Source organism: Melanostigma gelatinosum (assembly GCF_949748355.1).
Source record: "Melanostigma gelatinosum genome assembly, chromosome: 19".
NCBI lineage: Eukaryota > Metazoa > Chordata > Actinopteri > Perciformes > Zoarcidae > Melanostigma > Melanostigma gelatinosum.
In genome coordinates this window covers 19,246,088-19,262,014 of record NC_136652.1, presented here as the reverse complement: position 1 = coordinate 19,262,014, position 15,927 = coordinate 19,246,088, and the positions used below count along the sequence as shown (strand labels likewise).

At 46.1% G+C, this 15,927-nt stretch overlaps 1 protein-coding gene across 3 annotated transcripts in view; it reads left to right on the top strand.

The window, feature by feature from the left end:
• plcb1l (phospholipase C beta 1-like) overlaps window positions 1–15,927 on the top strand; it is a 90,614-nt gene that overhangs the window by 37,616 nt on the left and 37,071 nt on the right. For all 3 annotated transcript variants that reach the window (XR_013772891.1, XM_079291331.1, XM_079291332.1), the window contains exons 4-9: window positions 8,343–8,483; window positions 8,754–8,833; window positions 11,077–11,130; window positions 12,622–12,697; window positions 14,114–14,214; window positions 14,542–14,708. Coding sequence is in view for 2 of the 3 variants with exons in the window: in XM_079291331.1 (XP_079147457.1) it covers window positions 8,343–8,483; window positions 8,754–8,833; window positions 11,077–11,130; window positions 12,622–12,697; window positions 14,114–14,214; window positions 14,542–14,708 (619 nt within the window). In the remaining variant the exon portion in view is untranslated. The remainder of the gene's footprint in view (window positions 1–8,342; window positions 8,484–8,753; window positions 8,834–11,076; window positions 11,131–12,621; window positions 12,698–14,113; window positions 14,215–14,541; window positions 14,709–15,927) is intronic.

Below are 15,927 nucleotides of genomic sequence, written 5' to 3'. Positions count from 1 at the left end.
CATGAGAAAATGATCCTACTCCTCACTTGATTTATTACCTCAGTAAACATTATGAACATGAGTTTATGGTCTCAGTCTTTCGTTTCAAGTCTTCTTTAAAACAGGATGATGTTCATTTGGTAAATTATGCTCCATTATGAGTCAAACAGACCATAAACAGGGCTTACTGTGATTGACAGGTCTCTGTCGATACCAGAGACGTATAGATTTCCGCATTCCAAATGTGGTAACTTGGTTCATTGGCTGCACAAAACCACAAAATGGCGACGGTCGAAATCGCCCAACTCGAGGCTTCAAAACGTCAGTCCACAAACCTACAGGGTGACGTCACGATGACTGCGTCCCCTTCTTACAAACAGTCTGTGGTTCGGGGTCACTTCGAGACCACAGCAAGTGTAAGTTCAGTCCCTCGACTGTTTCTGCTCCGTGTTCATTTTTGCACGACGCATGATTAGAAATCTTTGTGTGGGCGTCTATGCATCTGTGCCTCCTTAGATGCCAGTGCACATGCATGTGTCGCCTCCATGTACATGTACACGGTGTACCGCTTGCTTTTAGCTTGTTTTCTCGACATTTCCAGAAGTCTGCCCGCACTGAATTAGAGCTTTGGAATGACTACAGGATAATTACTGTAGTTATGTACCTGCCAGTATCTGGCACCCGGGAGCTGTTTTTAGTGCCACCCTTGAAAGACTGCCGCTCGATGGACCGCCTGAACACAATGGGCTTCATCCGCCTCACAAATTGAGGCGAATGAGTCACAGAGTGGGTGGAAGTAATGACCAGAATACCTGGGGCACGCTGAGATGGAAGAAGTACTTCGAAGTAACAATGGGAACAAAACTTTGTCTTTTGTTTTTCAAATGACATGGTATCAAATGGGCATTTTATCAGAAGCTCATTGCACCTTGACCTCCTTGCACCACTCATTTATTCTCTCGTGAGAGTTTTTCTTTTTACAGTTTTTCATGTATTTGATTGAATGGTCTTGGTTTGCAATTGTGTTTAACCCTCAACTTCACCAGATCATTTGCCCAAGAAGGTTTACTTCCCTTTCTATTGATTCATTGAGCTGGTTGAATGCTCTCTTAATTGGCAGTAGCTACACTCATAAGCTCTCCAAAACCTGTGAGCCCATTTTCATTCTTTTTGACAATTGCCTGTTTAAAAAACTTCTCACCTTCGTTTTTGGCAGTCTATCATTTTATTACACACTCATCTCACTTCTCACGCGTTTGAGTCGATTTCCAGCTCAGCCGTTTGACTTGTGCGCCACCGACCTCCCGGTCTTGTTTGAGTGGTTCGCTGTAATGAGAATTGCCGAGCTGGTGAGTCACAGCGGTTGATTATTTCTCTCCTGCTGGAGTTTGTGCGATACGGCTAGTCTCCTCTGTATAATTATCCTTATGTCCTGCCCTCCTAGCTTTTATGTTCCCTCCTAATCCATTCTGCCAGGCTGCTTCCCTACAGGTCTCTTATTCCCTGTTTCACTCCGGCATCTGCTACAGAAGTCTGTTTTGGGCCGTTAACGGCAGTATTGTCTTGTATTCTCCGGTGTCTCGTCCAGGTGTTGTTATGATTGGGTGACTGTGAATGTGCGCGTAAAGACTCAGCCGTTAAAGAACCTATTTCGCGATGTAGAATTCAGAGAGATTGCCTCACTGACAAACATCCTCCTTGACGTTTAGTGCAAAACATCCATTTTCTTTATGGCTGCCATTCACTTTCTGGGTCTGTACCCATCATACGGCTTGACAACTACACATCAAATGTTGTCCTCAAGACCTTTTACTTATTGATATCATAAAAGCAGGATTGAAACCTGCTTTCATTGAGCAACAGGTAATGTTTTATACAGGCTTATAGTATCAGACATGATCAGACATGAAACATAAAAACGTTTCTTTTCTATATCTGCTATAGATCTTATTAGGAGTGTGTTAGGGAGATGTGACTCTCCCTCATCTTGTATTTATACTTAATTTCATCCTTGCCTTGTGTGATTTATTATTCAAGATAAATAAAACTGCGGTTCTGCTCCTCTTCTGCATATTTGCAAAGCATCGTCTGTGTCTTTAACAACGGTGCAATGTGTAAGATCCAGCCAGAATTTCTGTTTTTATTTTATTCAAAAGATGAATTAACATTATCCAAAGAATGTAAAGAAGAAACGGTTGTGACGTATTGTGCTGCAGAGATATCTACTGCCAACCAGCAACATCCGGTGAAAGAGTTTCTTGTAAAGCCACTTGTTCCTCGTGAGGCGACAGTGAGTCACCGTCACGTTTAGGTCTATAGGAGATGTGGTTGCCCTGCCAGATGTTGCTGTTGTTGCACAGGTTATTTCAATTAGCAATGACTGTACATTTAGATTGTATGGACCCAGTAGTAGAGGTGAAATGCTGCCCCCTATTCCTTTGGGGCGGGCGGCTACATGTTACACATCGCACCTTTAAAGGCCGATACACATAAACCAGGCCATACACAAAATAACAGCATTTATTTATCCAACAGAAAAATAGGAGAAGTCCTTGAACAGTCCTTGTATCTTTAAACAAACCAATACAAAATGGGATTTGGAGGCACAGCGATGCTCTCTGTGTCAGGTTCTCTCATTCAGGCTGTAATAAATTATTATTATTTCAACAGCCTTGTTTAAAAGTTGACAGCGGCTGTTGTCTACTGCCATTTTGTTTAGATTGCCATGAATATATTGCTTTGCTTTTTTTGTCAAACTAAATATATTCAACCCCCCCTCCCCCAACCCCAACAACTTCTGTACCGTCCGTTGTCGTTTTCATTGCTATATGTAATTCATGAGATGAAAATGCAGTTTATTTGGCCTGTAAGTATGATCCCAGCTGTAACGTGTGTGTCATAAAAAAATCCTCACGCTTCTTGGTGCAAAACCGATTTCTCAGCAAGATTGTCCAAATTCCTCCCAGTTCTTGGAGCATTATTCTCTTCAAAGCCCTGCGGTCATCATGTGCAGTCAGTAGAGATTCTTTTGTTTTTTGTTTTGCGGAAAGATTGCGGTCACGTTGAGCGTGAAACACAATTACAAAACGTTAGTTTAGCATGCTTCAATAACACAGGTTATTTGAAAAGAGAAGTGGTGGAGATGCATGAATTGATGTTGCAGCAGTTATGAAGTGCAATTTCTTGTATGAGGTGTAAAAAGCAGACACACACACACACTTATTTCAGCTCAGGAGATGAGTTACTGAAAGTAATGTGGCGGAGGAAACGTAGTGAGGCTGATTCTCTGTGACAGTTTCTGTCGGGTGACACAGCAGCCTGAATGAGGTTTTTCATCTGCGAGGTGGCGCACGGACTAAATTAGGAATTTCTTCCATTTTCTGGCCCGGCCTTCTTGTGGCCAGCGCCACAAGAAGGATCTCGCTGTCTCTCTAAAAGTGTGTGATGCTCAGTTCAGTTCCACTGAGCATCGTGGGATGATCAGCATTGGGTGTGAATGCTCGGCCACTTCCCCAAGACCAGAAAATGGGCGCCTGTCAACACAAGTTATTGCCGACGCGCTGGCATTTTGGAAATGGCGTGATATCTGCTCTCTGTGCCCTCTCCGTCCACCCCTCTGTCTATCGCTTCACGTGTCACTGCTTCGGGGGTTAATGAAATGCCCCTCTCGAAGAGCTGGAACGAGGGTTTTTTTAAGTTCCACGTGAGCTTCCAAGTACCACCTCCCACTCATCTTCTCAACCTGCGCCTCGATGCGTGAGCGCCAACGACACATCGCTGCAGAGAGATAATGATGATCTTAAGCTTTTGCTTCGATCAGGATGTGATTTCTTCACTCTATTCCACTTCTTAAATATTAAACCCCTCAATCAAACCCATGCCGTTGAAAGAGAGAGTATTAAAGGAGGAGGGTTAACATCTTCATCGCAAAAACACCCGTTTGAATCACTACATTTTGCCACTTGTGCACGGCCTAACTGGCTGTCCTGTGTCCTTGAACTCACAAACTGTGTTTACTGATGCCTCATTGGTGGACAGTTGCCAACACATATGCATTACAGCCAAGTGAGCCAGATGGCTTCAAGGGAAATAAGTATCCTTTCAAGTCATCAGCATCCTTTTGGATGCTGATGACTTGATGCCATGTGTTGACTATAACTCAAGGTATCCGTATGTTGGAGAACAGGATGTCTACATTCTGGTGACCGTGCGTGTGCGTGTGCATGCGTGCGGATGATGAGGAAGGCTCCTTTGCGGGAAGCAACTCTCGCTCTGTCGTCGTTCTTCTAATGGAATCAGTGTTTCAATGCCTTCTGTGTGTGTAAGTTATGATGTGGCTAATGTTTAAAACATGCTCTGCAGATGCAGCGTGACCCTCTTAAATAAATGACTGCGTCGCCAGGAGACGGAGTCGTTTTAGGATTAGCTCTGCTGAGGGTGAAATGCTCCGTAGACTCTGTGAGTCACACTGGCTGATAAACAAGAAAGCACATGTAACGGCACATAGGCACGCACAAACACACACACACACACACACACACACACAACACACACACACAACACACTTGAACAAACTCCTTCACACAACAGTAAAATTACATAAAGGTAATTGACTAAATCCAGCCACCACTACAAATCTATTCCCACACAGGGGCGTAAAAATGAGAAAGCACCCGTCTGCACAGTATTTGTGTGGCAGAATGAGCACATCATCCCCCCCCCCCCCCAGCTTGATATCCCATAATTTCCTTCCAAATGCCCGAGGCTCTTTTCAGCGTCTTGCCGCTCTGTTAGTTAGCAAGGCGATCCAGCAGCAGGAGAAAGCCCCGCTCGTAACCTGCGGTGCTGCTGCGTTGATGTGCGCTCCTTTGAATACTGATGTAAAGTCGTTTATAACTTCCAAGCCCTCCAGAGGTTGTGTTGATCTCCACCTGCGGTTCCCTGGGGTCGAGAGGGCCGTAATTAGGTGGGTTTTTTTGGATGAAGGGATTAGCAATTCATGAGGAGCGAGTAAAAGTGCGAGGTCACATGAGGTGATGCGCAGCAGATGATGATAGTATCTGACTGTTTACATCGGGCTCCAATTGCTAAATGTAGCTTATATAAATCATACTATATTTAATATCTTGAGTCCCAAAAATCTCAAACCCCGTGAAAAAGAAGCTCTGTGCTTCTTAAACACCCTCTTCGTTTCACAAGTGCAGATGCTTTAAAAAGAAAACGTAGCGTGAACTGCTACAAACTGCACAGCCTGGCAGGGTCAGCGAGAGTGCAGCCATCGTCAAGATGCCATCCAAGACGACTTTTCTTTTCTTATTTTTTTGATAACACACTCTGTGAACTGTACGTCTTGCGAGAGTTGGCACGTTATGGAGGGAAAGTATCCGTGGCATCGATTTGTACACCAGCAGCACCTTCCTTGGCTCCGTTCACTTATTAAAGCAGCTGTCCTTGACACCGAATCAATTATTTCAACTTGTCGTATACATATTTTTTAAAGGAAACGCTTCATAAAAAAGAAATAAATATATATTGTCACCACCACTTCCTTTGTGAAGCATTGGCTTCTCTTTAACGTGACTCTCTGCTGGGTCGGCTCAGGTTTTTCGTTCCATCACATCTGTGGTGCAGCACGTTAAAGTGTTGAGTGGCGTGTGTGTGGGTAGTTGGGCCAACATCAATCATTCATATTGACATTTCCTTTGATGTGATGTCCCTGTGTCTGTGTTTATGCCCACACACACACACACACATGATGGTGTGTGTGTGTGCAGCTCCATATAGTCCGTGCATTTGTGACCGTGTGCGTCCTGGCTGGCGTGCGTTTGAGTTTAGACATGTGCCGTGCTGCAGGTGTAACGACCCGAGGCGCGGCCGGCCCGCCTTTGCCAATCTGAGTCCTTTTCCCTGGCGCCCAACACGGCTGATGACAGGTGGGGCCTTGTGACGAACTGAGGCAGGGAGAGCTCTGTGCATTTCAACGGGCTGCAGCTTCACCTGAATGCTCAGTGACTGCGAAGAGCTCCGGCGCCGACACACTGCAGCTGCTAACGTGCGCCATGTATGCCTGAATGAACACGCGCTCACTCGAACGACAGCAGCCGTTCACACGAGCGGTCAGAGACTGTGAAGTGTCCTCTTGCTGCAACCGCGCCGTCATCCCAAATCACATCCAACTTTTAGGCTGCTTGGCTCTAAATCTCCCATCTTTGTGGTGACTGGGTCCTCAGGCACGCCTCCAACGGCCCCCACAATGCACCAGCACAAATTGCATTTCACTCGCATGGCCGAGCCCACTCCTCTCATCTCTCCCGTTCTCCTCTTTTCATGGCTTTGCTTCTTTTTCTTTTAATTTCTCCTCTTCCTCCTCCTCCTCCTCCTCCCGACTCTCTCCGACTGTGTCCCTTCCCTCCATCATAACTGCCGATGTTTCTCCGGTTGATGTGCTGTGGCCGCCTGCAGCTCCCTGCGCTGGCTGCGTAGAAGGAGATGAGCTGTATGTTCGGCTAATGGCTACATGTAATGTCAAAACAGTACCAAATCACATTGCCGTTCAAGCGCTGCAATGACTGAAATATGCATCTCGCTGTCATCTCGTCTCTTCTCAGAAGCCTTTCATCTTCGGCAGCATGCCAGAGCATCCCTCAGAGGTTTCTTGGGCATTGTGTGTTTTAGCAAATTGAAAGTGGCTTTTTTACGCTTTGATTGATGGGGCTGGTGGCATTCAGATTACGTAAGTGGACGCTGATGGATCGCCGTTCTAATCAGCACTCTGGGTTCAATAGATTGGTGGTCAAGCCCAGCGTCTCGCAACCTTACGCGTCAATCCTAAAACACTGAGTCGTTTTTGCGATGTCGAGTTATGTCTTCTTCTCTTCTGGAAATTATAGTAAGGCATATTTTCAATATATTTAACTCTCCATGCTGCCATTCAAATTGTCAGAGGGGAGAGATTCTTCACTCGTGGGAAAAATGCATTTCCTCAGATAAGTTCAGCGTGATAATAACGGGCGCCACTAAGCCGCACAATTTGATTGGGGGGCGTGAGGGACGTGTAGAGGACATTTATCACCGTGACACAGGACACAATGCTCTTTGTTTGATTGGTTAAATTAGTGGGAGCTCATTTGCTTTCACTGCAAAATCCTTTACAGGGCTTTCTTTTGCTGTGTTAATTAAAGCCGGAAGAAACCTGTTTTGTATGCTGCTTGCGCACTGGGCCGCAAAGGATTGTTATTCCTCTCTTGCGCCTCAGAGGCCAGTTTGTTTTTTTATACCAACCGTGCCAAAGATGAGCTGCTTCAATGTGTATTTGCTCAAATTAGTTTGGTTTGGTTTTCCTCACACAGTTACCTTCGCTGAATGCAAATCCTTTCACAGTTTGTCTCTGTCGCCGTCCACAACAGGCTCATTTAACCTGCCGAATTTATTGGATGGAGACAGTTACCTGGAATTAAAGTTGTGTTCAATACGTTAAGTGCTTCGCTCGCGGTGCAGATAATTCCCTCTGATGAATTTGCATCCTCGTGGGATCTCCTAAGTTATGTGAATCCACTGATTATACCTGGTCGCGAGGCATCGCTGTGCATTGGCTGCTCTTCCTGGTGCTGCGTTCCAGTTAAAACTGAATTTTATAATCGTGGGAGGATGTTTTCCAAACTGAAAACAAGTTGGAAAGCAATGTTTGAAAACCACGAAGCTCTCAGGATTTGGAGAGTTGTAGTGGGGTCATTTATAGTAAATAGCCATAAATCCCCTGCAGATATTTAGTGCCCTTCTGTGCTTTGAAAAAGTCTACATATTCTACCAGAAAGATCGCCGGTGTCGTTCCTTTGGTATCAATACAAACCTGCAGCCTCCTTCGATTAGTTTACACTTGAAATGTCTCCTATCATAGCGCTGCTTCACCCACCTTGTTTGCTGCCTTCATGGACTGCAAACTCTACTGGGGCTGCAGCGCCTCACCTCCGCCTCAGACAGCTGACCTCTCATTAATCACATGGATCAGCTGGCAGACAAGCTGCGAACTCCCAAATACTGGCAGGTCTAGCTTCAGCTCAGTGCATCCAGAGGGCTTCTTGTGAAGCAGCATTAGACCGCAAACCCATAAGCACTGTCTCTCACCTCCTTGAAACAAAGCGCACCGTGTCTGTTTTATGTCGTTTGCCTCTTTTTGTTTGTGCTGCCCGGTTTTGGATGCAGGTTGAGCCGGACTGTATTCCATTGTTGTAAAGCTGGGCGGGTTTACTGTCGAAGCTGTTGTGATATTTTTAACAAAATGAAACTTTTACTTGCTGACTGTCATCGGTTTTGACCTTGGCGATAACGCGCTTTCTATGTCTCGTTTGTGTGTCGTTGTTCAGGAGGCCAAGCTGCGCGAGCAGCTGGATGTTAGCACACTGGCGGGGAAGATGGAGAACAGGATGCTGACGGTGGTGAGCGGCCCCGACATGGTCAACATCACCTACCTGAACTTCATGGCCTTCCAGGAGGAGACGGCGAAGGTAAATATTCTGCACAAGAACAACAAAACAATTCATACGGTGTTCCATTTGGCGTTTATGGAAATGTTTCCTTTAAATAGGTCAGAATGAAACAAGTAAACTAAACGAGCAACAGCGTGTTTCCGAATCCAAGTGGACGTTATCAGCATACCCACATGAGCGAACTAACGGCTTCACTTATTCCCAACAGTGCTATCAGACCACTACATTCCAACCTCTCAGCACTGTGTGTGTGTGTGTGTGTGTGTGTGTGTTTCTTTGTTACTGCAGGAATGGGCGGAGGAGCTGTTCAACCTGGCATCCAACCTCTTGGTACAGAACATGTCCAGAGAGGACTGCCTGGGGAAAACGTAGGTCATCCGCACTCACAAGCACACAAACAATGTAAATCCCCAAGAATAATATGAAAATCTGCTAGAAACAAAACAAAGAATGTCAGTCACCACACGCATCGGGTATGTTCTTTACTTTACATAAACAGAAACAGCAGGGAAAGCATGTGAGGCTTGTGTAAAAGAAACTTACAAATGCAAGCAAGAACATATTTATGACACGCACACAACTGTGCAGAGCGTGCAATAAAACATCACAAACCCTGCAGCACACACGCAGACACCTTCATGCACAGACCAAGGTGGGCTGCACTGCACTCACACACACACACACACACACACACACACACACACAGGAGGCTGCTTTTCACAGCTCCCACAAGGCCGCCTGGGGGTTTGAGTTTATAAAGGTCATTTCAGCTCACACCAATGGGGAGAGAAAACAGCCACGAAGGACGAAGGAGGATAAATAAGTAATATGTATAAGTTCGTGAACCCGACTCGGCTTTTCAGTGCAGGAGTGCACGTGTGACAGCGTGTACGTGCGTGAGTGTGCCTTCCTAAGGAAGCCTATACTCCTCCTGCATTGATGACATGATGACAGATCCTCAAAGAGGCCGAGTCGCTGACCTGAAGTTGAGGTGGAGTCAAAATGTTGAAGAGGAGTCACCGTTCCTTTGGCTCCAGACTCTTTCATAAATCACCCCGAGCCCTCATCGATGGCTGCTTGTCCAGCGAGACAGTTGTCATCAATCGCCCTCACACCTCCTGTGATCCAGTGCAATAACTGAGTCTAACGGCCAACAGCTCCGCGCTCGTATTGATCCGATTGGACCACACACGCTGACCTATGGCTCACAGCTGATTGATGCGAGCGCTGAGCGACTGAGCGAACCTAAAAAAAACCGGAATCTGCCGCGTTGCATTGAGAGAATATGCCGTATGCTGTGCTCAGTGACAACTCCCAGCTGTCTTGATGTTTATCAGTAAACAGAAGCCACTAACTCGCACCCCTGAGGAGTCTAATTGACTTATGAAACAATAAAAGTTGCCATCGACCACAAAGCACAACAGAGAGATGAATAGAACTGAACAGAGCAGGCTTCGCAGTCACGCTGGTTGCTGGCAGCAGCAGCAGATGTTGTGCACCGCTCGCTTACCAATAAGGTTATTCTTTGTCATACCACTGCTACAGCATCATCTCCACTGGTGTGTGTGTGTGTGTGGGGGGGCAATGTTCCCAGCCACAGGAAATAAAACAGTGGCTGCTTGCTGCAAGATGTTCTTTTGAGATCAATGGCGTCCGGCTGAGGCCACTCCTTGGATAAAAGGTTGCCTTTAGTGATAGAACGGCATGCTTTACGATGGGATGACCTGTGACGAGGCGAGAACACTTTACCTGTCTGTGCTTTCTAGTTTTATGCTTAGCGTTTCATCCCATTATAAAAAAGTAAGTGGCTGTTCAGAAATAGCTCTTTGTGTGTAACTGCAGGTGAATTAAAAGTGACCTCACCTTGGCTCAGCATTAGCAGAGAGGAGAGAGAAAGTGAGAAAGACAGAGACGGATGCAAGTGATGTGTTTTCCTGTCTTGGTGAATAATACAGGGAGTTGTAAGGTGATGAGGGCATCAGGAAACACTCTGTTCCCTTCTTTCCCCACTTCACATAGCTTCAGTGATCAAATATTGTCACCTTGCCCTTTCCCTGCCAACATTTTTCAAACCCAGTTTTGCCCCCGATAACCATTACAGTCATCGGTGACTTTGCCCGTGGCGCACCCGGCCTGCCCTATGAAGTGGACGCTGTAATGGATATTAATTATTAGCCAGCAGCCACTTAAAGCCCAGCCTGAAATGACGGCTCCTGTTGCAGCTAAGCTATTTATAGCCCGGGCTGCGCTGCCCGCGTGTTGCTGCTGCACGGCTCTGCGCTGCCGATGCCAGACTTTCAGGCATTAGCCGATCGAACATGTCACGTAAAAACACAGCCCGAATATTCACGGCGTGCTCAGAGAACTGTTGAACTGTTCACATGCAGGCCAGCCGCTTCGGCGTTGCGGAGACACCAGCGTGCGTGCACTGTGAATTGGCATCCACTCGCTCACAGGCAGACAAGACGAATGTGTGTGTATGTCACACGTGTGAGCTCAAGCAAGCACGTACACACACACATAAATTAAATGTGAGCGAATGCATTACTCACACAGACAAATTGTTGATTTCATGTTGTGTGAGGTGTGTTTGTGCTCTCGTCCGATGCAGATACACTCGGCTGAAGCTGCAGCTCAACCCTGAGGGGCGAATCCCCGTCAAGAAGTAAGTCTCTCTGACTCATCCTCCTCTCACCAGCCGCCTCTCCGCTCTTTTGATCAATGCGTAGCTTCCTCTGCCTTTTCTCATTACTATGAACACGTACACGCACATTCTCTGTGTATGTGTTTTGCATTCTGTCGCATTGCATTCTGTGTGTGTGTGTGTGTGTGTGTGTGTAGAATGCCCTTAGAAAACCCCATGTATATCTGTCACTAACTTGAGCTCAAAACTGCCAAAGTGTGCGAGAATTTCCTCTCATGAATTTCACTTATCTGGGAGTTTTGTCGTCGGCTCATTGAAAATCCAGCTCTCTCTGCCTCCATTAGTCAAGTTGAGCTTTTCAGGCAGCCAACAGTGAACTTCTGCGATAACCTCGTTCAGAGCCGCAGAGTAAAACAGTGGGTGTCAACGCAGAGAGGCAGAGAGACACTCCTTGCCGTTTAGGGAATTAACCTCCGAGCTGGGAGGACATGTCAGCTTGACTTATGTCAGCTTGACTCTGCTCTCCCACCCAGCATACAGTACGCGCTCATGTGTCTGCACAGGAATACCTCTGCACGTAATTAAAACCAAATAGCCATGGTCCTTCATCGCAGTAAACCTCATGTATTGTCTGTATGCACAAGACCAACAGGACAGTAGTCCAACCACACAGGAAGTCTCCCTCTAAACTCAGAATGACGGATGATGAGGCATGTCCAGAGAAAACCGTGCATCTCCAAAGATCAATAGAACAATCAAAAACACAGTGGGACACCTCACAACTGAAATGATGAGACGTTTTCACACACTCTTCTGTGTTGGGGAAACCTCTCAGCCGTATGTGTTGTGTTTATTTACATGAGACAAAAGCGTCGTTTTGCGACTGCAGAGACGGGATGTGTGGAGTCATGAGGACTGTCTCAGAAATGTGATAACGACTGATAATGGTCATTGCAATGTCAATGATAATGGTAATGATAATAATAAGAAGCGATGACAACAGTACACATTCATGTGCTCATCTTTGCAAACGTGTCTGGGCTGATATCGTCTTTTTATAAATGATTGCAAACATTATCACTTTTTATGTACATATGGTTTTGCCACCTGGAGTTGAGACAGTGTGAACAGCAGTATTCACATCGGCGTCTTCTTCTCATTGTCCCATTTACAACAGAGCGAATGCAACTGTGTACTCTTTACAGCGTATGTGTAAATATTATAGAAACACCTCTTGGTATCATGAAATAGAACCACCAGAAACTAGAGCCTCTCAATTTGTCTTCTTGTGTCATTTTCCCTGCAAGTTTGCGGTTGTATTGCCTCCTAATTAGTTTGTTGTTTTTCCTTCTATCGTATTCACTGTTTGCTGCAACAGAACTTTCTCACAGGATGTCCTTAATAAGTATCAATTAGAAGGCGTGATGAATTCACCAGTATGACACAGAGGATCAGAGTGAAAACGCCGCTGTCTGTTTCTGTGATGACTCATGTTTTCTGTGTCCCCCGCAGCATCTTCAGGATGTTCTCAGCAGACAGGAAGCGAGTGGAGACAGCCCTGGAAAACTGTAACCTTCCTTCTGTCAGAGTACGACACCAAAATACTGACTGTCTCTCCCTCTCATGTCTCTGAATCGGCTCCTGTCCGTCCCGCTCTCTCTGCCTCTTATCTCAGCCTCCAAGCTCTTTCATCCTCTCCATCCGTCAGGCTGTCCTCTCACCATTCAGCTCGTTCTTTATTCTCCCCAAGCAGCCGCCGATTGATGCTTCGCTCATTTGTTTGGAGTCTAATTTTCTGGATGTCCGCATGACTTCCCACTCAGAACTGATTTGTCCTTGGTTGTAATGGAACAAATAGACTTAGTGGGAGCACTAGAGATGACAAAAGCTGTTTTATCTTTACTTCTCACCGATATCACCAGAGAGTAGCTGCCCCGGCGCCACGCATAGGAGTCTAAACAGCCCCACAACACAGCCAACAATCTCTGTATTCCAGCAGTAGCATGTTTACAAGAATGAATACATACACACACACACAATAATTAGAAACACACACACACACACACACACAGAACAAGCTATACATTCAGTAATTAGCAGAGGGAGCGAGAGCAGGAGGTACGAACGTGTTGCCGTACGACGGTCTGGTGGGATTTGCTGTTCCCGACGCGCAAGTTAATTACAGCTAAACGGTAGTGCTGTTAATCCCTCACACACACACACACACACACACACACACACACACACACACACACACACACACACACACACACACACACACTCTCTCTCAGGGAAAAGCACGTACACAAGGGAGCTCGCACCGAGGCCTTCAGAATGACTCGTTGAGTTTTGGCAGGGCTTGACCTCCATCTCTCCTCCCTCCCTCTCTCTCTCTCTCTCTCTCTCTCTCTCTGTGAATCCTTCCTCATCTCTTCCAGTGTTTGGTTCTGCTCTGCTTCTTGCTGGCACAATGCTGTCGCCTGCTGCTGAGTGCACCGTATCTTTATCAGACCCGTTGGCTCGCTATGTCGGGAGTCCTGGCCACAGTGTTTTTTAAGCCCATAGCTTCAAAATGAACCGGTCGTTTCCAGCTTCCAGAGGGAGACTTTAAGGTTTGGGTCAGCTGTAGAACATCCCATAGGATGAAAGACATGTCTTGTGCACATAGAAAGATCCATCCTTGCAGCTTGCATCATCCAACTTTGAATCCTTGGACCCAAGCCACAACAAAGTAAAAGAGACTAGAATACGAAAATCTTCTTGCACGAGGCCCATTGTGTGCAAAGGTTACAGCTATACGCACAACCTGTGATGGTATGACACTACATTGAAAGTAGAATTGTAGCAGTACTAGTGGACCGATTCTGAATTCACCGATGCCATAGATTTGTAGTTCCTCCTCTATCCACAAGGACAGCTTCTGCCCCGTGATTTGTAAGTGCAGTGTGTTTGTGTACGCGTAGGCCGTGTACGCATGTGACCATGTTGCTGTTGTCTGCTGCAGAACGACTCCATCCCCCAGGAGGATTTCACTCCAGAGGTCTACAGCATGTTCCTGACCAACATCTGTCCCCGGTCCGACCTGGACCACATCTTCTCTGACGTGTAAGAACTGTGTTTCCCTCAGTTGCATTTGACATTTGATTAACTTTGCTAGTTAAGTGAGATGACACGGCAGCCAGGAGGATATGGAGATTATAATTTAGTGGAACAGGCTGAGATATGAAAGGCGTTTTAATCAAATCTCATAATTTACTCAACACAAGATTTAATCCTCTGCTCCTTTGCTCTTCTGTTACCCCCCCCCCCATCATCTTCTCCTCGTTACACTTTACACTTTCTCGTATTTCCGTTTTTGAATTCTGTTCTTGCGCTCCCCCCTGTTTGCTCCCTTTTTGTATACCCACTGCTCACCTTACCCTCTCTTTGCAGGGGGGCTAAGACTCGTCCATACCTCAGTGTGGAGCAGATGACAGAGTTCATCAACAATAAGCAGCGAGACCCTCGCCTCAATGAGATACTCTACCCTCCTCTGAAACCAGAACAGGTCCAGGTGCTGGTGGACAAATATGAACCCAACGCTTCGCTGGTGCAGATTGGTCAGTGGCTGAAATGTCTGTCAGTATAGGAACACAAGAACAAAATGATTTATGTGCACGTAAAACACACAAAAGTCAACAGTTTTTATACATAAAGCAATTTTCACGATTTACACTTCATGACTCGGTAACCACAAGTGCAACAAGTTTTGTCGTGAAACATTTTAGAAAGCAAAAACAAAACATGTTAACACATGTGACCGAGATATACACAACCTCTTCCGACCCTACCCGCTAACCCCGTCCTCCAGTCCCCACCAACAATGGCTCTGGCGGGGGTGTTTCCATAGCAATGCTGCTGCCTGCTGTCCCAAGCCCTCAGAAAGAGAGGGGACGTAGCGGGGTGCCAAGGAACGGAATGTTAGAAGTCTGTAAATAACACACACACACACACACCAAAATGTTTAACCCACTTCAAACACTGTCAAGCTTAAGCTTAACAGAGGCTATTCCCTGCCATTTTAGTTACAAGGATAGTATAACAAGAGTGGAATCCTCGAGTGGAAAGAGAGAGTGTGTGAAAGAGTGAAGAGAGAGAGAGAGAGAGAGAGGGAGATGCTGGTGTGTGTTTGCGCTCCATGAGAACGTGAAGAAAAGAGCAAGTGACAAACGGAGTGCAGCAGAGAACCTAATTGTTGAACACAAACGTGTAGATTCAAGTGTGTTAACATGTCTGTCAGGGAGTCGTATACGTCTTCCTCTTGACTGCTCCTGTTCTGTTCGGAGTGTAATTCACAAATCTTGGCAAAAAAAGAAAAACCATATTATGTGTACTAAGAGGGGCTGCCCCCTTGGTGCAACAATTTCAATTTTCAATTTGGGTTGTAACAATTTCGCGGCCGGGAGCAGTTGCCAGGCAACCAGTAGCAGTTTGGCAACTTTTAGTGTTTGTGTATTTGATTTATTCTGTGTACGTGTTGTCGAACTGTTGAATCATGTTGGCCTCTATTTGTCGCGTCTGCAGGTATAGTGTCATCTGTCTGCGTGTTAAGACTTAACATCAAAACAATAATTATGAAAGTAAAGATGCACGTGTTGGAGCGTCAATCAGTGCCCTGGAATAATTCACTAACAACCGAGATGGATGAGCGCAGAGCACCCAACACTCCTGGACACGTTGTGTCGTGCTGAAGAGTCGGTGAACACAGGATCACTCCGGATATCGGGCACCGAGGTCGGCCGTGTGCCAATTCAAATGTGACCTCTGCTGGAAACCGAA